The sequence below is a fragment of the Macrotis lagotis genome, chromosome 5, assembly GCF_037893015.1.
Source record: "Macrotis lagotis isolate mMagLag1 chromosome 5, bilby.v1.9.chrom.fasta, whole genome shotgun sequence".
NCBI classification, from domain to species: Eukaryota; Metazoa; Chordata; class Mammalia; order Peramelemorphia; family Peramelidae; genus Macrotis; species Macrotis lagotis.
In genome coordinates, this window is record NC_133662.1 from 74,637,961 (window position 1) to 74,663,659 (window position 25,699).

The window sequence follows — 25,699 nt, forward strand, 5'->3', positions numbered from 1 at the left end:
CACTACTTATAAAATCGTTAATAGGGGTTATATGCTGAACTTATTTCTATAACACATATAAATCTTTCTTTACAGAATCTCCAAGTTTGAAGGGACCATCTAGTCCTAGGAATTTTCTCTACAACCACTCCAATAATTAATCATTTGCATGAAGACCTCCAGTGAAAGGATAACCAATGCCCCCACTCCCATGGCTACCCATACCACTTTCTACAAGGCTCTAATTGCTCTGAAGTCTTTTTCCTTCCATCGGGCTAAGATCTACCTCTCTGCATCTAGTTCTGCCTTCTGTGGCCAAGAAGAAATGGTCTCTCTTCCACAGAATACAATTTCAGGTACTTCATCATGCCCCCATCCCCACCATTCTCTCTTCTCCAGGCTAAACCAGTTCTTTCAATCAATCCTCACATGGAATGGTTTCAAACCTGACTATCCTCCTCTGGTAGCTCTCCAAGTTAACCAGGCTCTTCCTAAGCTGTGATGTCCAGAGATGAACACATGTGCTTAGAATATTGCACCCTCTGTTCTGGACACTATGACTTTCTTACTACTGCCAAAGATAGTAGTCAAAAAAAGTTACTGCAGTTACTTAATCCATATGATACTTGTCATCCACTAACCCTCAGATCTTTTTCATGTGATTTTTTTCCCCATGTTTTTCCCTAAAAAGAAATTTTTGCTAATGGGGCAAATCATTTTGGTATTTGCTATGAAATTCTTACCTGATGATCCAGTTTCTCCTAGCATTGCTTTGCAACGCTTGCAAATTATCTTGGTATTTGCCTTTGGTTTCTGTGGAATAGGAAAAAAAATGTCATTTAAATGTCATTCAGCTTTTCTTAAAAGGAATGTATAATTTTAACCTATTCTCCAGAGTACTGATTGAACTTTATGCTTTCACCTGCCCTTCAAATACTGAGATTGCTTTGGATGTGTATATAAAATTTACCAACAGATATAACTTTTTTTTTCTCATCAAGCATAACATTCCAAAGACCATCAATATATAGATTGACTTCTATCAACCTAACCTTTCATAGATAACTCACAACACTGCCATCATTCCAAACAGTAAATAGTACCTTACGTTTGTACAGACTTTATAATTTTCAAAGAATTGCTATATACAATCTGTCATATGATCTTCATATAAACTCTATGAAGGAGTTAAGACAGGTATATTGTCCCCATTTTTATAGAATGAAGAAAGTGAGGCAAAGGCAAATTTAATGATCTTTCTCTTCTGGATAGTCACATAAGCTAGTAAGAGTTGGTCCCTTCCAAACCTGACATGGTTAGTAAGAGGCATAGAAGAGGCTAGAAGCTTAACTTTTTGTCAACTAGAGTTCAGTCCTCCTTACCATATTGCCTCTACTATTATCTGCTTATCACTTGAAACAGTCCATTATTCAGGGTTTTAATAGATGTTCATTCAACTTTCCTGCTGTTTGATCATTTGAATCAAGTTCACCTCTTTATGATCTTATTTTAGAGAGGAGGAAAAAAAAGCAAACAGGATTAAATGATTTGCCTAAGATGACATAGCTATTGTCTGAGGCCACATTTGAACTCAGGTCTTCCTAATTCCCATCCACTGCATCACCTAGCTGTCTGTGGCCAGGATAATATTTGCACTCAAGTGTTTTTACATATTGCTAGTGTGCAGATATGATGAATATCCTAAAATAAATTCTAGAATATATATATTTATAAATTTGTAATATTAAAAGTGCATTTTTAAAAGAGACCTACTGTTACTATTGGACTATTAATGTAAAGAAAAGAATATCAACAAAATTAGTTATAAGACCCTTCCTCTTCACATCTACAGTATAAAAACATTTTTAATGACACGATGAATTCCATAGATTAAGTGGCAAATAAAATGGATAGGGTCAAAGTAGCTCTGTCTCTTGTGGTTAGTGGAGCCCATCTGGAAACTGGTCTGTATTGGTCCAGGTGAGAAAAGCTGGAATGATTGGTAAACAGAAAAGCACCTGCCAGTCCAACATAGATGTAAAAGAAGTCATATGACAGATTTAGAGAAAAATGAGAAGACTTGTATCAACTGACACGGAGTGAAATAAACAGAACTAGCAGAATAAATTACACAATTACCCCCAATAAAGGAAAAAGAGCCTTGAAAGACTTCAGAGCTTTGATCAAAACAAATAGCCAACTATGACTTCAGAAAACTGGTAAAAAAAAAAGCAAAGCAAAGAAGGTAGAGGCTTCCTTGACTAGGAAAGGGAAATAAGCATTTATTAAATTTACTAAGTACTAGGCACTTCACTTTTACAAATATTTCCTTATTTTATCCTCACAACAATCCTAGAAGGTAGGTGCCATGTTTATCCTCTTCTACAGTTGTGAAAGCTGAGACAGACATAGGTGAAGTGACTTGCCCTAGGCTAGTAAGAAACTGAGGCTGAATTTGAATTTGAGTCTCCCTGGCTCCAGGATCAGTGTTCTACCCACTGCATCACCTAGCTATGCATAACTTATCTGTTATAAGGGCTTTTGGGGAAGAAGGAGTGAGATGAGCCAGAAATGCAAAAAAAGAAAAAGAAAAATAACATCAACAGAAATACAAAAAAATAAAAGGAAAGAAAAACATCAATAGTATATATAGAAAACTAAAAGATCAGATAGGGTTTCAAACATAGCCAGAAATGTGTCAGAGCCAGATTTGAACTAATGAAGATGAGTCTTTCTTTTGTTACTATCCAGTAAATTTAATGTATACTTTTTTCAAAAGTTTAAAATTGAAAAGTTCAATTACATAATCCCTTTTTTTGTAAATTGAATTGCTTGTTAATTATTTAAAAGAAAAAGCTGAGAAAGCCTCTTATAAGTCCCTATTAACATCCTTGATATAACATTTAGCATTATGATAATGCTCAACATCAATACTGCATATTTTTATATCAAAACAGTTTGGTGCCTTTTGTATTTAACAAATTAGTAGATTCCTGAAGCCTGATCAAACAAGAACTAGAAAACCTAAGAAAATATGAGAAGGAGCTACCTGAAAGCCCTTAGATGAATAGAGATCTGGATCAGAAAACAGGAAAGAGACATTAATGAGTAACATCAATTCAAAGGATACCTTTTTTGAACAAATCAAACTTTGTAGGCTCATAATCTTACAGTAAGAGGGAACTTCTGGGGCAGCTTTGTGGCACAGTAGAGTTCAAATCTGGTCTCAGACATTTACTAGCTATGTCAACTCAGGCAAGTCGCTTAACCCTACTGGCCTTAATTTCCTCATCATGAACTGAAGAAGGAAATGGCAAACCATTCCAGTATCTCTGCCAAGAAAACCCCAAATGAAATCATAAAGAGTAGGACAGGACTAAAATACAACTCAACAACAACAGAAAGCATCTAGTCCAACCTTCATATTTTTAGAAATAAGAAAAAAGGAACTAAAAGGTGAAATTACTATTTCAGGATCACAGTGATAATAAGTAGCAGAGTCAGGATTCAAACCTCTATCAGAGCTCTAATCCAGTACTCTTTACATTAAACCTAAAGTTCAAGTCTGACCATATGTGGTAGGAGCAATATCCTAATCCTAGGCAAGTTCACTATACCTGCCTATGCTTCAGTGACTACTTCATAGAGATTAATGAGAATCAATAAAATGTATATGGCAATTTTTTAAAAACCATAACTCTGTATGAATGTAAGGTATTATTTATTGCTCAGACTGATGGCAGTGTTGGAAGTCATCTATGGATGGTCAGTTTGCAAGTTAGGGGAATTTTTTCCTAAAAACATATTGAGATCATCCTTAAGATTGGGTTGACTCAGGAAACTAAAGATTCAGGCTGTTAAAATCCTTTCCTGTTCACAAGAGTACTAAGTAGTCAAAAGAAGCTCCAGGCTCTTTCTCTGATTTATTCAGCTGGAGATATCCTCAATGCCCATCCTCGTTGAATATGCTTCTACAACTATGGTTCAGTTGAATGACCTACAAAGCATCTTATTTTATTCCTATATCAAAATTGAACTATCAGAGGACTGACCTGAGTCAGGGGCTGCCCAGAACAGCATGTCATATACACTCCCTACTAAATAAACTCTAGAGGTTCCTATTACTTATAGAATCAAAGATAAACTCTTGTTTGGCATTTAAAGCTCATTATAACTTCCTCCCTACCTACCTTTACAGTCTTATATTATTCCCTTCATGCAATCTACAGTCTAACCATCTGGTCAACTTGTAGCATCCATTTTTGCACCTCTTCATTAGCCATCTCCCATGACTACAACATTCTTACTTCTCATCTCTACCTCTCAGAAACCTGAGAATCCTTAAGATTCAGCTCAAATGCCACCATCATCAAGAAGTCTTTCTTGGTACCCCCCAGCTTGTCTCTACCATTGCCCAAGTCACATTATGTGTATTCTATATATATGTCTCATATATTTATTTTATGTACATATCTCCCCCACTCAACAGTAAACTCCTTCAAGGCAGGGATAATATCTGCTTCTTCTTTGTATTCTCAGCACTTAATACAATGAAATATGATAAGCCATTAATAAATGTATATTGACTGGTTATCATTAGCACCATACTTATCATGTTCAAATCCAAAGATCTGAAGATGTGATGAAGAATATGAAATCTAGAATATATGGAACTCCTGAAGACTGATCCAAGGATTTGAAAGGTCTATGCTGTCTGCATTTCTGTGGAAGATAAGTGATAACTTTCTCTGTGTCAAGGGGTCAAGAGAAAATTGGTCTCCCTATTACAGGAAAGGAAGTGGAGTTTGGAACACCACCCAAAAAGGCAGTAAGAAACAATGTCTTAAGATGGAAGAGAATAAAAAGAGAATAAAAGAAAGACTCATAGGATGGTGAAAAAAAAGAATGTTTCAAAAAGGAGAGAAGGAAAGAGAGACACTGAACTAAATACAGTTATTATAAAATAGTTAGGAAGCACTTATTTGGACACAAGTTATTTACCAAACTCCATAGAGAAGATTTTTTTTTAGTTTTTTTTGCAAGGCAGTAGAGTTAAGTGACTTGCCCAAGGTCACACAGCTAGGTAATTATTATGTTTCTGAGACCAGATTTGAACTCAAGTCCTCCTGACTCCAGAGTCGGTGCTCTCTCCACCATGCCACCAAGCTGCCCCTGTAGAGAAGATTAAAAAGACAGGTAGGTGATGCAGTGGATAGAACGTTTGACTCAAATCAGGAAGACTAGGGGTGGCTAGGTGGTGTAGTGGATAGAGCACCAGCCCTGGAATCAGGAGTACCTGAGTTCAAATCCCACCTCAGATACTTAATAATTACCTAGCTGTGTGGCCTTAGACAAGCCACTTAACCCCATTTACCTTGCAAAAACCTACACAAAAAAAAAATCAGGAAGACCAAAGAATTAACCCTGCCTCAGAATCTTATTAGCTGTAGGACCCTGGACAAATCATTTCATCTCTTTCTGACTCAGTTTCCTCCTCTGCAAACAGCACCAATCTTAAAGCATTCTTGAGAGAATCAAATGAGATAACCAATATAAAAAATTTTGCAAAACTAAAAACAAGGGGCTGGATGGTACAATGGATAGAGTACCAGCCCTAAAGTCAGCAGGATCTGAGTTCAAATCTAGCCTCAGATCCTTAATACTTACTCAGTTGTGTGATGAGAGGCAAGTCACTTAACCCCACTGCCTTGTCAAAAACTAAAAACAATATATATATATATATATATATATATATATATATACATATATGTTATTATTAATCAATCAACTGATATTTATTAAGTATCTACTAGGTAGTAGGCACCGTGCTAAGAGCTAGGGAGACAAAAAGAGATAGAAGACAGACTCTGCCACCAAGGAGATATTACAGTCTAATGAGGAAGACAACATGCAAACAAACAGCTACAAAACAAGCTTTATGCAAGATAAACTAGGTAATATGAACAAGAGAAAGGCACTGGAATTAAGAGTGAGGAAGGCTTCCTGAAGAAGGTTGAATTTTAACTGAGGCTTAAAAGAAGTCAGTTGTTGGAGCAGAGCATTGAGAACATTCGAAACATTATTATTATTACTACTGTGACAGAAACTCAACAAGTGTGAGAACATGTCAACCCATTCATTATTGGCTGGCTTAAGAAAAAAGAAACAAATCATGGTAGTTTGGTAGCTAAGAAGATAGAAAGTGATTATCCATACAACTGACACTGTGTTCTGAGGAAACGTTACAGGGGCCATGATGAAACTTACCTTTAGTTGTAAAGATTCAAGTAAAGACTAAATGACATATTCCCAGAAGAAACCTGCAGAGAATCTCTAGAGACTCTGTGGTCCTAGGCAGACAAATGAAGATACTAGGGGCACATCATACTTTCCAACTGGAGCATGGGAGATCAGAAGGGAAAGAAAGCTTTGTTAAAAGCTTTGCACCACAACCTTTGGGGGCTAGAATGCCCAATCTCTTCTTAGCATTGGTCAATAGATGCCTACCAAACCTCACAAAATAAAAATACAAGCTGCTACAGAGAGATTTAATGATATTAAGAGAGAGATGCAATAATATCAAGTATATACACTATAAGGGAAATTCTTACCTCAATAACTAAGATACAAATCCAGTACAAGTTAAAGTTTATCACAAGAAGTTCTGGACAAGGTGCCTATCTGAACAAGACAGTCAGATCAGCTCCTTCCAAGACTTACTCTATTAAAAAACTAAAAATCACATGAGGTTCAATAAATTATTAGGAACTCCAGTGGAAAACTGGAGTAAGTGGCTTCTTCTGACCAGAATTGCCCTTTAACTGGCTACTAGAAAGGAGGTCATCAACAAAACCAGTGCCAGTATAGACATACGTGTCAACAACCTCTCAGACAGACCAAAGGAAGACCAGACACTACAGTCTACAGAAATCTGTATCCAACTTCAGGAATAGCAGAAGGCTCTGATCAGGGCTTCCTCATTTTCCACTAAGTTTATTGCTATTGGCTTTATCCAGAAGTCTCCATCACACCTTCCTTCCTTCCCCAGGAACTCATCACTCGAAAAATCTGATTTTTTTCTGCAAGTCTGAATTTGTCAATACACACATTTCATTGAGACCCTCTGTTTGGACCCACTAACTGAAGAACAGGTCCATGGGCTCCAGGTTTTTTTTTTTAAGCACAGGGTTTTAAAGAGGGGCTCAACACAGTTTTTCTACCCATTTCCCATCAACTATACTGCTTTTGAACTTCTCTGGAACTCTCCATATTTTCCAACCTCAGATACCTCCTTCTTCCTCTCCATTTTTCAATTGTCTTTTATGTATGCCCTTTCCCTACTGGCAGCTAGGTAGTGCAGTGGATAGAGCACTGAAGTTCCATTTTCGTGAGTTCAAATCCAGCCTGTCACTTACTAACTCAATTTGCCTCAGATCCTCATATATAAAATGAGATAGAGAAGGAAAATGGCAAACCATTCCAGTATCTTAGTCAAGAAAACACCAAAGATGAGGTCTTGTAGAGTCAGACACCATTTAAATAACTCAACAACTTATATTAGATTGTAAGCTCCTGAAGGGCAGGGACTGCCTTTGTTTTTATTTGTAGTTATATCCCCAGAACTTAACATCACACTTAATAAATGTCTACTGTCCAAGGTGGTGGAAAATCCTCAATAAAAATCTTGGAATCCACGAAGAGTGGCAACAGGCAGTAAAGGCATGGAGTACACTAGGAGGTCCACAGTATCAATGCCACCTCCACCAGATGATAAACTTCAAGAAAAAGAGGACAACATCTAAGTTTGTATTTCCCCAACACCTAGCACTATGTCCTGCAAGCAGAATTACCTTAAATAAGTGTTTGCCTGAATGTAACCAAGGAAATGAATCCATAGATTGGCCTGGTTTATAAAAATATCAGAAAGGTTAAAGGCCAGCATGACTCAATACTTACTTATAAATTCATTGTTATTTTAGAGTTATCATTGGGCTAAAAACAAGGAAGAAAGAAAAGTTCTAGGTGGAAAAGAAAGTGGAAAATAATTCAATTTCTATTTTGTTTTCACCTTCCTTGTCAAAAAGAATGATTTTTAGTCTGAAAGGCAGGAGAATAAAAATGATTATGAAGGAAGAGAAAGCCAAGATGAGTGAGGAGATAGTAAGAGGGAACCTAGCTGCTCTAAATGAGTTCAAGTCACTTGGGTCCAATGAATTACATGCCAAGATACTTACTTAAAAGTACCTGCAGCTGAGGCTACCTTGGTACCATCTGTGTTCTTGGAAAAAGAATAGAGAATTAAGGAAGTGCTACAGAGCCAGAAAGGGCAATCACTGTCCCAATTTTCCAAAAAAGAGAAAGGAAAATTGTGAAAATTGGTAAGCTGTATATCTATCCTTGGCAAAATTTGAGAACATATTATTAAACAGATGAATTTATGAATACTTGGAAAGAAAAACAGTGATCACTACAAACTAAGATAGGGTCATTAAGAAAAAAAAATCATGTCACACCAACCCCAATTGTTTTTTTGACATGGTTGCTAGACTAGTAGAAATGAGGGACACTATATAGAATATATCTAGGCGTTTTTTTACATCATGTGACAAGGATGGAATAGGAATCAGACAAATAGTAAAAAAAAAACAAATCAAAATAGTGTTAATTAAAGGAGAGATGCTAAATAGTAGTTTTTAGGGAAGTGCCTCCAGAGATGTATCCCTAGTCCTTTCCAGTTCAAAAGTTTCATTAAGTTGGTCTGAAACAGATGAGAGTTTTACCAGGAAGACGGATGACAAGGTACAGGGAGGGATTTTTCCTGGAGTTGTCCATCATTTCAATCTAACAAGAAGGGATACGATAGGGATTGTGTTGCATTACTTCATTAGACTATGTTATCACTATTCACTCCTTCCAATGGCACAACTCACCACCCATTCATTATCTTTATATCTTATGCAATTTTTATCTATGTCTTCCCATGAATCTTATACAGAAGTTCCAACTGATACACTAAGGACCCTCTATTTCTGTTGTTATTGTATAGATCTTAGAACATGAAAGATATCTATTGGGTAGCCATCTATATCACTACTACATTTCTAGACATATTTCTTATCATTTTGGAATGATTATTTATTTGTAATATCTTTTCACTTATTCATGTTCAATAAGTAACTTTCCATTATTGTTTGGAAGACCTTTCACTTTCACTTGAAAACTTTGAAGACTGTGGTAATACATTAAGTCCAATTAACAACACCATCAGGGGAATATTGATGCTAAAAAATGAGCCTTTGTTTCATAGAGAAGCTTGGACTGGTCAAGGTACTGAGATCACACAAAAGAAAGACATCCTGTTATCCTCCTATTCAATGCTAGGCCAAAGCCCACTCTCCATCCAACAGCATCTTTCCATTATACACTATATTGACCAGTTCAAAGGACAGTACATTGATTGCATATCATGTCTGCCCAAAAAGTATTATTCATCCACTTGATTTTTCCTGTGAGGAGCATAGTTAGGCTGAATGTTTTATTTCACTAAGGAGACAGTGTACCTTAAAGAACCTGATCATTCCATCAGTGCAACAATCAGGTACAGTTTTGGGGCATCTGCGATGGAGAATACCATCTGTATCCAGAGAAAGAATTGTAGAGTTTGAACAAAGGCCAAAGACTTTGTGTGCTCCTTTAATTAAAAAAAAAAACCCATTATCTTATTAGGTGGTTTTGCTATCTCTTATACTTTATTTTTCTTCCTTAAGGATATGATTTCTCTCTCATCACATTCAACTTAGATCAATGTAGACCATGGAAACAATGTAAAGATAAAGACTAAGAGACTGCATTCTGGAAGGTGAAGGGGGGGGGGGGGAGGTAAGCAATTGTAAAATTCAAAGTAAATAAAATCTTTCTAAAACATAATAAAATAAAAAATAAAAGAGACAGTGCAAGGAATCATGACTTGTCATCTACAAACATGAGGTCCTTCTGGAGGATCTCACCCACCCCTTCCATTTAGACTCTGTTCTCCACAATAAATACCATTCTATTCTTTGTTTGAGGATAATAATGAGAAGTCAGTTAAAGATGTTATACTTTTATAATGTAACATATAACAATATATATAAAAAAGATACATTATATCACTATAATACATTTTATATTGTGAATTATTATATATTACATTCTATTATGTGGCATATTATAAGTTATAATTATGACTAATAATAATAATAATAATAATAAAATAAGCATCCCTTTTCTCTAAATCTTAAGTCTCTTTATTGTTTCCTATTTCCCACAAACTGTAACTCTCCTAATCTTTCAAAAACCCTTACTAGGGCCTACCATCCCTTCATTCCTCTATATCCCCTCCCTTTCACAGCCAAACTATATAGAAAAAGGTGCTTCCTCTGTCACTTATTTTTCAACCCCCCCTTGAAATCTGGCTTCCTACCAACTTTAACCATTCTCTCTAAAGTTACCATTGATCTCTTCAATGCCAGCTCTGATGTTCTTTTCTCAGTAAATCTAACACTATGCAGCATCTGACACTGTTGACCAGACTCTTATCTTGGATGATCTTCCCCAGGTTTTCATGACCTTTCTCCAATTTGGTTCACCTCTTGCTTGCCTGGCCATTCATTTCAGTTTCCTTTGCAGAATCCCAGCTGTGGGTACATCCCATGGCCCTGTTTTGTCCAGGACCTTCTATTCTCAATTGTGATTTCATCAGCTATCTATCATGGATTGGTTCAATTATCATTTTTACCCAGAAGGCTATATCTATATGGCCAGACCTATTCTTTTTTTGTTGTTGTTTTTGGGGGTTTTTTTTAGGTTTTTGCAAGGCAAACGAGGTTAAGTGGCTTGCACAAGGCCACACAGCTAGGTAATTATTAAGTGTCTGAGACTGGATTTGAACCCAGGCACTCCTAACGCCAGGGCCGGTGCTCTATCCAATACGCCACCTAGCCGCCCCTAGACCTATTCTTTCTCATTAACTCCATCACTATATCTCTGATCGCTCCTGGACCTTTCAAACAAGAATTTCCATAAGAATCTTACTCAGCATGTCCAAAACAGAAATAATTCTCTTACTTCTACTCCTTGCAAAACTAACCCTATTCTGAATTTCCCAATTTCTTTACATGTATAATCACACTTCAACCTCATAATAACCCTGTAAGGCAGGTGCTAGTATATTTGGTCATGGCTGCAGAAAGGTTTTCCTAAAAGCCCCTAAGACCTCCTCTCTTGGGGAAACCAAACATCACTGGAGAATCAGATCAGACTAAAATTAAACACCAGGTAGAAAAACTCAGCATAGCAGACTCATGATATAAGCTTCAGGAACCTGAATGATCAGGGGCCTCTAAAACATAGGACTTCCTAAGCAACCTAAGCTCTGCAGTTACTTAGAGAGATCAATCCCAGACAATCACTGAAACTCACAAGTTGGCCAAGGCAAGTGAATGAATCAAGTACCTAGAATTTGTCTGGGATAAGATAAGGACCTTTATCCTGGTCCCAGAATTGAAGACACAGAGAATTAGGGAATCTCTTTTGTAGGAGCTAGTCATACCCTGATAAATTTTTCTTAAAAATACATTTGTAGGGGCGGCTAGGTGGCACAGTGGATAGAGCACCGGCCCTGGAGTCAGGAGTCTCTAAGTTCAAATTCAGCCTCAAGACACTTAATAATTACCTAGCTGTGTGGCCTTGGGCAAGCCACTTAACCCCACTGCCTTCAAAAACCTAAAAAAAACAAAAACAAAAAATAGATTTGTAATAGTATTATCTCTTACAATGGGACAAAGCTTTATGGACTCAAGTCTGGGTCAAGATAAAGAAGCCAGTAAGTATGAGTTTAAACTAACCACACAAAAATTACTTTTATCTACTGAAGCCTGAAAATTTCATTAATTAAAATCTGACCTCCTCAACAGAGGAGCCATTCTCAAATGAAAACAATCTTATTATTCAAAGAAGAAATTTTATCAAAGCTGAGTCCTACATATGATTTCACTGATATCTTTTGTTTTCATATGACTTATATTTCCCCAGGTATTATTCCCCTGCCAAGTCCCAGGGAGCCATCTCATTTAACAAAGATTTTTTTTTAATTTAACATTTCTGAATTTTTTAATTGAATTTTTTGAATTTTTTTAAATTGTTTCAAATTAAAATAGCTAAACTACTCAAAAATTTAAAATAAAATGATAATATATGCATACATCAGACCCTCCCAAACCCAAGACCAAGTAACCCCCTCATCTTTGCAAAAAGGTAAAATGACACATCCTCTCCAAACATATTATCTTACTTATATACTTAATGGGGGGGGGGGGGGTATTTCCCTCTTATTTTGCAGACAAGGAAGCTAAGGCTCAGGGCAGCTAGATGGTACAATGGTTAGAGCTTCAGTTCTAGAGTCAGGAGGATCTGAGTTCAACTCCAATGTCCCCATTAAAAAAAAAGAAGAAAGAAAGTTAAGGCACCAAGAAATTAAATGATTTGCCTAGTTTCACAACTATTAAGTATCTGGAACAGGGCTTGAAACCAGATCTTTTAGGTGAAAAGTCCAACAATTTATGAACTATACCAAACCACCTTTCTATGATTTTTTTTCCAATTATAATTATTCTCAAAGAATATTTCTCTTTTAGTAAAATCACCAGTATGTTTTGTATAGGGATAAATCACCATCTCTTATCCAAATTATAACATCTCATAACTTAAACTGCAATAATTAAACCAAACATAATGGGAAAATGGTAAATTAAATGTGTTTTGATTTCATTTGCTCTCACTGAGGTGGAATAAAGCCACTCTTGTGTCTGGACAGACTGGGAAGACATGAATATTTATGAATCTTACAGAAGGTCGAGGTCCCCTCTCTGCTGTCCTTGTACAAGATGCAGAGCCTTGTCCTATTTTTGGTGACTGTCACCATAATCGAAAAAGGAAAAAATGGACCAAAGTCTAAGGAAAAGCATAAGTTAGAATAAGAAAAAAGCTGTCCACATCAAGTCAATGAGAAATTAAGAAACAGAAAAGGACTGTTGGGGGAAAGAGGCAAGGCCTTCTGGTAGTTTGGTCAGACACATGTTTTAATAAAAAAGGGTCTTATTGAATGAGATTATGTTTAAAAAGAAAGTCCTCCCAAACTTCTCTTTCTTGACTTAGAACTTTAAGAAAATCCTGAAACAAGTTATGTAAGGAAGCAACTGCACATTCTGGGAACTTTCTGGAACCAACCTCTGAGAATGGGACCTTTGCAGGGACTAATTAAATCAATATATCTGAGAGGAAACTCTGCTGCCAGGGTTCTGCAACACCAAAGTGGAATACCTTCCTGTCTTCATTTTTATTTTCCTTTGTTCTGTTTCAGTTCCTAAGGACCCTTGATATTGTCTTGCTGAGAAAATGTTTCCCAAGAGATGCCATTAGGATGCTATGTCTCCATGTGACATTTCAAACTCCTGCTATATGGCTAAACGAGGTGAGATGAGAAATAGGTTTTCAATAGCAGAGAGCTGCCTGGTTCCCCGAGGAGCTGCAAGATCAGTGTTTAAGCATGTCCCTCCTAAATTTATGTTACTATTTTGGTCACAAGCACAGTCTTACAACAGTTACACTGTGTAATTCCAATCAAGGCAGGCTTCAAAACTTCAAGAATGGTGTTGCCAATATTGGTTTGTCATGCTAGTGGTTTCCAATATTCTGTTTTCTATGATGAAAAATCATACCTAAAATGCAGGATCTTTCCTTTAATGGTGTGGCGGGGGGGGGGGGGGGGGGGGGCTTTAAACTCAATGGGAAACCATGGATCCCATAGTTACTAAAGACAAAGAAATGAAATACAGCTTTCAGAAGACAAGACAGTGCCAGCCTCCAATTTACAAATAGGTTGTTTCCATTCCAAAAGCTTTCTTAGACACTGCTTAGAACCCCATGGGAAAATTTCCCTATAGGAACAAGGAAATAAGTGAGGGGGTTGGGTTCTTAAATCAGTCCCCCCCAAACCCAAACTATAGCTGAAATGCTGAATCTTGGATTCTGAAACCAATGAGTTAGGTGCTATAAAGAAAAAAAGGGAAATAGACAGGGAGCAGGGAGAAGGAAGAGATCTGGGAAGAAAAATAGTCGGAGAAAGGTATTTTTACATGTCCTTGAAAAATATCATCATCATCATCATTATCATTACATTTTTAAGCTTTGTAAACTACTTACCCTCATAACAACACTTGGAAGTAGGTGTTTAGAGAACTTGAAAGAAACCAAGATCACACAGGACTGAACTTGAGTCTTCCCCAATTGACATGGTAACCCCAAAGTTGCATGGGAAAAGTCATCTAGCCCTTCTTAAAACACTGTATGGCAAAAATAAGTTCTTAAAGAAGACTTGTTGACTGATTATGCACTGAGAAACCTAGCTGCTCCCCCTTTGCTGGGCAAAGCTATAGTACATATTAAAAGCTTCAATGTATGAAGTTTGTCCATCATCCTTTTCTAGATGCCTCTTACCTCTAATTGTACCTTTTCCATTCAAACTTGTCCATCCTTCCATATGCTCCTAAACCACCTACCCTCCTAATCTTCCCCTGACTCCAGGACCTTCAAAAAGAGGGTATCTTTTCAATTCCATGAATGAACAGAAATATAAAGTAAACAGAACCAATGAAACAATTTATACAAATGACTACAACTGTGTAAATGAAAAGAACACCTTTCTTCACCTTCCACCTTCAAAAAAACAACTCTGATAATAGACACTTTCTAATAATAGTGACTAAGCTTGACTCCAAAGAAGCAAAGAGAACCTACACCCCCATCTTTTTTTCTCAGATATGGGGAGGGGGGATATGAAATATCGTATATACTATCAGACCTGACTGAGTGATTGGTTAGTTTTGTTAAATTTCTTTTTTTTTCTTCTCTAACTTCTGCATAAAGGGACAACTCACTGAGCAAGAGAATTAAGAAGGATACATTTGAAAATGAAGATGTGTTCAACAAAAGGCATCAACCGAAATATTAAAAATTATTTGTTAAATGAGACAACTGATAACCTCATGAAACTCCAATTGAAAGATGAAAAATTAATTAAGGCAGAATGAGGGGTACTGAAAGGGAGACATATTGCAGACACTCTAACTCTGCTGGGGTCTCTACCCCTGAGTCAGATCCCCTCTGTCATTGTGCTTTTCACAGCTTGCTCTCTTCTTCAACTTCTGAATTCACTCAATCTCTGAAAGGTTCCAAGGTTTTTTTACAAGAGCAACCAGAGCAGTGACATGGGAGCCCTGGAAGTTTAGAAGGAAGGGAGAGGGTCAGTTATTTTAAGTCTCAGACTGTCTATAATTTTTTCTTTTTTTAAATAGAGCCCTTGCCAAAACTGTTCTTTACTTAAATAACCCTTCCCCTACTTTGACACCAACCCCCCACCAGCAACACAATAAAGAGAGTTGAATGATTATTAATTTAAAATCCAATGACAATGATGAAAAGGTAAAGCATCTGAAACACCCTCGAAGTTATTGTCAATAGCCTTAGGCTAGATCCTAACCTTTAGCTTTTACCAATGTGAACTACTAATGTGTCATCACTGATAATGTATTCTATCTGGGCAAAGGAATTTAAGCTCAAAATGATGGATGAGGTCCCTAAATAATTCTCACTGATAACAATTTGACTGATACTCTCAAATTAATGGCTTATTCTGAAATCTCTTACTACACATAAAGAGATTTCATAAACCTATTTACTAAGTAAGATGTGGGCCCAACTGCAGCACATTATCTCCTCAACCTACTTATCTGCCTCATTATACATCATTGACCTCTCTGCCATCTGTGATCCTTCCCCAATTGCTCTTCTTAATGTTCCTCACTCCCAATACTCTGTCTCCCATTTCCCTACCTTTACAGTGGCATGCACCTCCTCTTTGCCCCTATCTAATCAAATGCCTGCCTACCTTTAAAAGACTCAACTAAAACACCTCCATCTTCTATGTGAAATGACAGACTAGGTGTAGCAGTAGCTAGAGTTTCAGCCCTGGAGCCTGGAGAACCTGAGTTCAAATCTGGCCTCCAACATTTGGGTAAGTTACCTAACCAGGACTGCCTCCCATCCAGGGCCATCTCCAGTCTCCTGATTCATGTCTGGCCACTGGATCCAGATGTCTCCAAAGAAGAAAGTGGGGCTAGTGACTTAGTACAGCTGCCCCTCACTCAAATACAATTTACTTGCTTGTCACAAGCACAATTACCTCCCTGGTGACCTGGTCTTTGTCAAAAATGAAGGACAAAATGGTGGATTGGATAAACCACTGGGCCTGGAGTCAGAAAGAATTGAGCTCAAATGTGACCTCAAACATTTACTAACTTTGCAAACCTGGACAAGATGCTTAACTTCTGTCTGCCTCAGTTTCCACAATTGTAAAATGGAAAAATAATCATCATAATAAAAACTTACTTCCCAGGACTATTATGAGGATCAGTAGAAATATATGTAAAGAACTTAGCATCATGTCTGACTCACAGGAGACATTTAATAAATGTTTGTTTCTCCCTATTTTCTGATCCCTAGATATCTTGTCTACCTGTTCCCCAAATAGTTGCTAGAGCCCATCCCTCCAAAACTATTTTGTATTAATTCTGTATTTATTCTATATGTGCTGAAGACACATCTTGTCTCTTCAGATAGAATACAAATTTCTTGAAGACAAAGAACTATTCAATTTTGAGGTTCCCAGCACCTAGACCAATCTGTGGTTCAGCAGGGGTTTGATAAACAATTGTTGATGGGCTATTGTTCAACATGAACATTACCCCTTACTTTATTTTGGGGGGGGGGGTGTTTTTTTAGTTTTTGCAAGGCAATGGGGTTAAGTGGCTTGTCCAAGGCCACACAGCCAGGTAATTATTAAGTGTCTGAGGCTGGATTTGAACTCAGGTACTTCCGACTCCAGGGCCAGTGGCTCTATCCACTGCGCCACCTAGCTGCCCCTACCCCTTACTTAAAAAAAAATTATGTCAATTTTTTTTATTTCTATTGATAACTATGCTTTAAAACTTGGAATAAATTTTAGCAACAATTTAGAGCGACCATTTTAGCTGAATCTATAACAGTTTCATTTCCCAGATGGAAAAAATGCTACACAGAAGAGTGTTGAATTGGAGTCAGCAGTCATTTACTATGGGTCTTCTATGTGTCAGTCACTCCTCTAGGATATAAAGAAGAGCAAAAAAAATTCCTTATTCTCAAGGAGCTCACAGTCAAATTTGGAATCAGAGTCTCTGGGCTCAAATCCCAACGTTGAAATTCATTCTACCCATTTTAGGGCTTCAGTTTCTTCATCTATAGAATGAGGATGATTGGACTAGATAATCTTTAAGATTCCTTTGTAACTCTCTGTGATACTATGATTTCTTAAGTGTCAATCCAATATCAATGATTACTCTTTAAAATAAATCAACTAGGGCAGCTTGGTGGAGCAGTGGATAGAGCACCAGCCCTGGAGTCAGGACCTGGACCTGAGTTCAAATCCAATCTCAGACACTTGACTTAACCCTTATTGCCTCAGGGGGACAAAAAGAAAAAAGTTTTTTAAAAAAGGTCAGATTAACTATTTCTTTCTGGAGAAGGAGGAGGCTACCAAGCTACCCCTTTTTCCTAAAGAACTTTGAGCAAGAACCAACTTAGCCTGCCTGACATAGTCCAGAAATGAATTTTTTTTTAAAAAATAGAAATTTTCATGTTAGAGTCTTCTATTTTGGGACTTCCTTTGCTTGTTCCTTAAATGGCATCTGTCTTTATCACATCAGAAGTCTAGACTTTGGGCAGACAGAGGAAATTACCCAAGCCTACTCATATAATATATATCCTAGAGCAATGAAACATTACCTTAATTTAAATCAGACCATAAGAGCAAAGTGTAATACACACCTGGACAACCGACTAGTGTGAAAAAAATGAGAAAGCATGACTTTCTGCAGTTTGAAAAACAGACTGTGGAATTTCAACATTGGAATGGGCCCCAGCAGCCTTCTAGTCTAACCAGTACCTGAAAATAAATCCCCTCCATAGCATATCCCTAAGTTATTATTTAATCTGTGTGAGGCAACTTCCAGGGACAGGTATTCATCACTATCTTTTGGATAGGTCCAATCATTAGGAAATTTTTCCTCCTTTTAAGGCCTAAATTTGTTTCTTTGTAAATGTGTTACTTCTCTAGGAAGTTTTGGTTATTTTTTGGATTTTTTTGGGGGGGTAAAGTTATAAATAGGCACCTACTTGATAGATACAAAATGCTATAAATTTGAATCAGGATGTGTTTTAGGAGTTGGTTTTTGGAAAACAATAACATTTAATTCAAATAGTTAAGTCTGTCTATTAGTTTATTAATAGACAGTCTATTAAACAGCTAAGTCTAACAGACAATTTTCTACTTTTTAAGGCACACTGTCCTACATTGCCTTTCTTCCCTAGAAGAAGCTAGGTGATGCTGCAGCTAGAACACCAGTCCTGTGTCAGAAGGACCTGAATTCAAATTTGGCCTCAGAAATTTGATATTTCTGTGTCACCTTGGGCAAGTCACTTAACTCTGATTGCCTCATATCCAGGACCATAGCCAGTTTTCCTGAACCATTTCTGACCATTGGACCCAGATGGCTCTGAAGGAGAAAATGAGGTTGGTGACTTAGCATAGCATCAACTCACTCAAATCCAACTCATGTGCTTGTCATGGCATAACCTCCCTGATGTTGTGGTCTTCAAACATCATCATCAAAATTTCATAAAACTAAAACTGATTTTTCAAGTACAAGAAACCCTTGTTTTTGATTTCGAGAAATCACAAATCAAGTAACACAGTTACAGGATCACAGATTTGAAGCTAGAAGGTACCTTAAGAGGCCATTAAGGGGCAACCAGGTGGCGCAGTGGGGTGGCTAGGTGGCGCAGTGGATAAAGCACCTGCCCTGGAGTCAGGAGTAATCCGGTCTCAGACACTTAATAATTAGCTAGCTGTGTGGCTGTGGGCAAGCCAGTTAACCCCATTTGCCTTGCAAAAACCTTAAAAAAAAAAAAGGAGGCCATTAAGAACCACTCACTTATTTTACAGATAAGGAAAATAAGGCAAAAAGAGATTACACAACTTGTCCAGGGTAACACAAATAGTGTCACAGCTAAGTAGAGTGGTTGTTAGAGAGACAGATCTGGGTTCAGGTGGACCCAAGTTCAAATCCAACCCCAGACACTTACAATGAGTCAAGTTATTTAATCCCCATCTGCCTCAATTTCCTTATCTGTAAAACAAAGATAAACTAAATAACACCTAATTTTCAGGGCTGTTGTTGTTGAGACTCAAATGAGGTACCATTTGTAAAATACACTGCAAACCTTAAGGCACATACAAATTAAATAAAATCTTTTTAGCATGCTAGTTATGATGCTCCCCATCTCATTCACTCTCTTTCCTAAAAAATGGTCTTCTAAAATGAATACAATATTCAAATCTTTTTACACATTCCTCTTCTACACAAACTCTCCAGTTCAACCAGCATGGTCTTCTTGGTCTTCTTTATTTATGATGTTCCACTTCCCAGGGTTATTCTCTATTCTGAGAATGTTCTTCCTCCTCATCCTCACCTTTACCTCTTAGAAACCCCTGGTTTCCTCTGACACTCAGTTGAAAAGCCAGGTTCTGTGAGAGTCCTGTCCTATTCCCCACAGTCTTCCTTTTTTTTCTTGTTTTTGCAAGACAGTAGGGTTAAGTGACTTGCCCAAGCTCACACAGCTAGGGAATTATTATGTGTCTGAGGCCACATTTGAACGCAGGTCCTCCTGACTCCAGGGCCAATGCTCTATCCATTGCATCACCTAGCAGCCCGACACAGTCTTCCATTCAAAGTTTACCTTACATAAACTCTCTAAGTCTATATAACACACACACACACACACACACACACACACACATACACACAATACATATATGGATATGGATATATATAATGCAGATGAATCCATATTGCATATTTAATATTCATATATTTATACATGCTTCTTAGATTTACTTGTCTATATGTACAAATATATGTATATATATTATGCTATATATATACATACATACAGATATTTTATGTAATACTGTATAATTCTGTTATGGAATTGTATTTATTGTCTTATATAGTAATAACATATATAATATATTTTTATATTTCATGAATTTATATTTATATTTTGTCATGTTTAGTTGTATAAAATATCTCCCCCACTAAAATGTTAGCTCAATGAGGGCAGAAAATGTCCTTGTTTCTTTGTATCTTCAGCCCTTAGTTGAGTGCCTGGCCTATAGTAAATACTTAATAAATGCCTGTTGATTGAATACTATAGTCTGATGGGCAAAGTACAGTGAGACTAGCGACTCTTACTTGACCCAGTCACAAAAAGTAATCTAGGGGCACTTAGGTGGGGTTCAGTGGATAGAGCACTGGCCCTGGAGTCAGGAGGACCTGAGATCAAATCCGGCCTCAGACACTTAATACTTACTTAGCTGTGTGACCTTGGGCAAGTCACTTAACCCTATTGCCTTGCCAAAAAAAAAGTAATCTGGTCTATACTTATCCATTAGGAGAGGTGACATGTGCTTTCACCACCTCTTCCTCCTACCTCCAAAACAGTTTTGGCTTTTAAAGACCATACAGGCATTTTAGCATCTAAACATAGTCTGGAAGAACAAAGGCAGCTGAAAATAAAAGATTTCACTTAATAGGACAATCTCTGTAACAAGCCTTGAATTAAGAAAGGTTGGAGAAGCCAGTGTCAAAAGCAACATCTAAATTAGCATTTATATTTGAAACAAGAGTATACCGATTCCAAATGGCTCTCTGAAGGGTGATGAGTCTCTGCTGGGGCTATTTCAGGTCCTGGTAAACATGAGTCACTTCTTAAATTCACCAGCAAGTGAGTGTCTCCAATGAAACAGTCGTTCTCTCCAGGATGAAGTGGCTTATTAGCAAAGGGATCTGGGTGGCAACACCATTCTTCAACTAAGACATTCCAGTTTCCACTCGGCAATGGGAGCACTCTGAGGAGCTTCCTAGTTAAAAGAGAAAAATGTTGAGTTTCCCCACTGCCACCCACATCTCAACAGGGGACATTAGCATTTATGTAAATGAAACAATGAAAAAGATGGAAGGGCTAGATTCTACCTCACATTGTTTTTTTTAAACCTGCATTCTGGTATTAATCCTCTTTTTCAAGTAGTACCCACTGCTGTTTCTTTCTACTTTTTTTTTCCATAGTGTGGCTCAGAAAATACATAATAAAATATCTACACAGTGCTGAGAAAAAATTGGAGCTCTACCATATTAAAATTTTCTTCTTAGAAATAGCCTATTGCCAAATGCAAGTCTCTTTTTGGGGGTCTACTGTGTTTGTAGAAATAATTTAGTGATTAAGTTAAGAATAAAATTAATTTAAAAAAGAAAATTCATGTTACCAAATAAAAGGGTTTTTATGTCTGTTTTTTAAAATTATTTTTCCTAAGTACACAAAAGGCTAAGGTCTATAGTGCTATTTATTTATTTATTTTAATAAGCTTTTACTTTTCTCCCTCCTAATTAAATAATAAAACAAAGAAAATCCTCAGAACAAACACATATAGTCCATTAAGACAAATTTCCATAATACGTCTAAAAAACATATGTGTTATTCTGTATCATAAGTTTCTGGCAGCAAATGGATAAAATGCTTCATCTTCAATCCTCTTGACTTGTTCCTTTTGACTCCTTTTTCCCTAAAGAATTCCTGGGGAGTAGAGGATTTGACCAGTGAAAACAGTGGTAGACTGAATCTCAATAAATCACCACCTCTTCCAAAGCCCATTGAAGTTCATTCTTCACATGTTTGGAAGAATGAAACACAGAAATGGGAAAAAAAAAAAAAAGAGAGAAAGAAAGAAGAGAGATGGTTGGTCACTGACTTGGCAGAGAGAAATAGAGAAGTAGTCTCCACTTCTTGATCACTTACCCCACATATAAATCAAACAGCAGAATCTCTCTTCCTTTCAACTACATCCTTATATAAGAAGATATAAGCTTCTTGATGCTAAGCTCCATTTCATTTTTGTCTTTGTCTAGCACAATCAGAACTTTCCAAATGTTTGCTGACATTGCTCCTGAGAGTTAGAATCAAAAATCACACCTTTTTTTTTTTTAGGTTTTTGCAAGGCAAATTGGGTTAAGTGGCTTGCCCAAGGCCACACAGCTAGGTAATTATTAAGTGTCTGAGACCAGATTTGAACCCAGGTACTCCTGACTACAGGGCCGGTGCTTTATCCACTACACCACCTAGCCGCCCCTAAAAATCACACCTTTTACAAAACCAAATCATAATTCAATATGTTGGCCATCAGCTTCACTATAGAATTCTCCCCTCCACAGCCACCCCATTAAAAGGAAAAGACCATTTACAAAATAGGAAACACAAAAGAAAGCCATTGCCTTAGTAGAGTCATAACACCTGTCTTTCCCAAGGACTGGCTACAGGGGTAAGAGGCAGGAAGGGAAAAAGCTTTTGGAGTCCATAATATATAGAAGGTGACATTGAGAATCTTGCCAAGAAAGCTAATTAGACAATACTATGACTTCACCAGACAAACAAAAGAGAAAGAAAATGACATCCATCAAACCAAATGGTACTAACTGAGAGAGGCAGTCATAAACAATAACATCTACACTTAAAGGGTATTTTGCTGAAGGATGGACACAGTCTTCCAAATGTTTATCACATAAAAGAGGAGAGAAGCACTTTGATTCAATTCACAAAAAAATGCATTAAGTTCCTACTATGTGCTGAGCCCTGAGGATAAAAAGACAAGAACAATCATTCCAGCAGAGGTAAATATAACATGAGGTACACTGAGTGAAGATGGCAGACAATACTCAGGGGGGTGAGGGGGAAGAGCACTATGGAGCAAGAAAAGTTTCGTGGAAGAAATGAACGCTCACCCAAGGATGGAGGGAAATTAAAAATCTTGAAAAAACAAAGATAAGAATTAATTCTAGGCAAGAGATATTTGTGAGAATGTCTAGTATTCATGCCATAGCAAAAACAACAAAACAGTAATGCTGTATTTTGGAAATAATCAGTAGTCCTATTAGGTAGGATGGCAGAACATGAAGGGTACTAATGTAAAAGCAGAGCCAGGCTAGAGAGCCTTAAACGGGGGGGGGGGGGGGGGGGGGGGGGGGGGGGGGGGGGCAGGAAGTTCATATTTCATCTTAGGGGCAACAGGGAGCTACTGCAGGTTTTTCAGCAGTGGAGCACATTATCAAATCCCTGCCTTAAAAATATTATTTTTATAGATGGATGGAAAATGGATTGGAAAGGAGAGAGACTGGAGGCTGAGAAATCAACTAGAAAGCTATTACAATAGTTTAGGAGAGAGGTATGAGGGCCTGAACTAAAAAGTGATAGCAGTGTGAGTAAAGGGAAGGTGATGGATATAAATCAGCTTATAAAGTTAAAATTAACAATATCTGACAAATGATTAGCTAGAGATTCAGCCAGCTGGCACAGTGGCAGAGTTCTGAGCCAGAGTCAGAGAGGTTTTAGATCAAATCTAGTCTCAGATATTTCCTACTTAAACGATCCTGGACCTGTCACTTAACCTCAACTTGCCATCTTCCTGAGCTGTAAAAATAAGGATAATAACAACACCTACTGAACTAGAGTTATTATGAAAAACAAATGAAATAATATTTGTGAAGAGTGAAACACGGGTGTTAGAAAAATTGAAAAAGAAAAATTCAAAAAAGAGTCACAAGAGTCAAAGATGACTTCAAAGTATGCTTTGTTTTGATGTTGGTTATTTTGCCAACTTTTTTTCTTCTTTATTATTATAATGAAAAGCTTTATTACAAAGGGGAGAAGGAAGAATACAGTAAGAAATGTAGATGATATAAAAATGGGGATAATAATATCACCTACTTCAGAAAGCTGTGTTAAGTTCTTCAATTTCAAATTTAGTCATTTTCATCTCAATGCTGTACAGATATGTGTTCTGAAGCTGATTCTTCCCACCACAAATGAAGATCTTTCTAAAAGTAGTAGTTGTTTTTCAGTCATGTGCCCTACTCTTCCTCACCCCATTTGGGGTTTTCTTAGCAATGTCTGCCATTTCTTTCTCCGGTTCATTTTATAGATAGAAAACTAAGGCAAACAAAGCTAGGTGACTAGCCCAGAGACACACTGCTGCTAGAAAGTGTCTGAGACAGAGTGGAACTCTGCAAGAGGATCTTCCTGAATCCAGGTCTGGTTCTCTACCCACTGACTCAATGGGCTGTCCTTAAAGTAGTAGCATCCATCTCAATTTCCATTAAATTGAGATCTTGGAGGAGGTATTCATTTCTAGACTATATTGTGATCTCAAGTTCAATGAAAGAAAGCAAAACTTCCCTTTTTTTTCCCCTGAAAAAAATTCAGGCTGATTTTGGAAGAACCTGAGTTCATTTTTAAAAAAATCAAGAGGGGGGGAAAAACAGTTAAAAATTTTTTTAAAGGAATTTACACTTGCTTTGAGGAGTATGTTATAGTAGAAAGAGCACTGGTCTTCCGGTTAGGAGAGAGCTGGGTTCAAATTTTACCTCTGGCCCTTATTGGGTTATGGAAATATGGGCAAGTCCCTTATCCTTGCTTTGCTTTAGTTTAAAAAAAATCTATAAAGCTAAAGTAACAATATCTAAAGTACTTACTTCACAAGGTAAGTACTCATAAGGATCTTATGTAATAAGGTATAAGGTATCTAAAAAGTCTTGTTTTAAGTTATTAAAGCTCACTATCCTAAGACTTTTGGGACATCCTTGAATGTATAGCACAATAAGATCCTTAAAATGATATTACTACTCCTGAAGGGCAGCTAGGTAGCATAGTGGATAGTGCTGGGTCTAGAATAAGGAAGACTTATCTTTCCAAGTTCAAATCTGACCTCAGACTTTTACTAGCTGTGTGATCCTGGGCAAGACATTTCACCCTGTTTGACCCAGTTTATTCATATGTAAAATGAACTGGTGAAGGAAATAACCATGTCAGCATCTCTGCCAAGGAAACCTAAAATGGTATCCCAAAGAGTCAAATATGACTCAATAACAATTGCCACTTATTGCAATAAACAAATCCCTTAATCTCTCTGAGCCTCAGTTGTTGTCTTTTTTTATCTGTAAAATGGGAATAAGTGAGGGTGAAAGGAGATGAAGCAATTTGCAACTAGTAAAATGCTCTATAAATGTAAGTTTTTATTGGCAGAAATAATCCTATCAGAATCTCATGGTTGAAGGAGGCCTTAGAGGTCATCTCATCCTAGGTCTCCCTTGTTGTATTTGCAAAGTCTGTCTAGTATTACAGTTGTTCCCATCAATTTTATCTTCTTTATTAAAACAGGAATTTCTATAGGATTTCAAGTTAGAAGCTACTTTAAAAGATCTGTGACGGAAAATGCCATCTCCATCCAGAGAAAGACTCTAGCATACTATTTTTACTTTTTAAAGCACACATCCGACTAACAACTTGAAAAGAAAGTGAAAGGAGGCATGAAAAACTTTTCTTAATTAAGGAAAACAACACACAAACAGAGTTTTGGTCAAGGAGTCATAGAGATGGTGGGTTGATTCACAGAGAACCCAACTGATATGCCCTTTCCAGATAT

The 25,699-nt window shown here is 37.1% G+C and overlaps 1 protein-coding gene across 2 annotated transcripts in view; it reads right to left on the reverse strand.

Moving 5' to 3' along the window:
• The window catches only part of UBE3D (ubiquitin protein ligase E3D), a 198,210-nt gene that overhangs the window by 158,934 nt on the left and 13,577 nt on the right, over nucleotides 1–25,699 (reverse strand). For both annotated transcript variants that reach the window (XM_074237390.1, XM_074237391.1), the window contains exons 4-5: nucleotides 20,863–21,091; nucleotides 723–792 (exon numbers count right to left, since the gene is read on the reverse strand). In XM_074237390.1, the coding sequence (XP_074093491.1) occupies nucleotides 723–792; nucleotides 20,863–21,091 (299 nt within the window). The remainder of the gene's footprint in view (nucleotides 1–722; nucleotides 793–20,862; nucleotides 21,092–25,699) is intronic.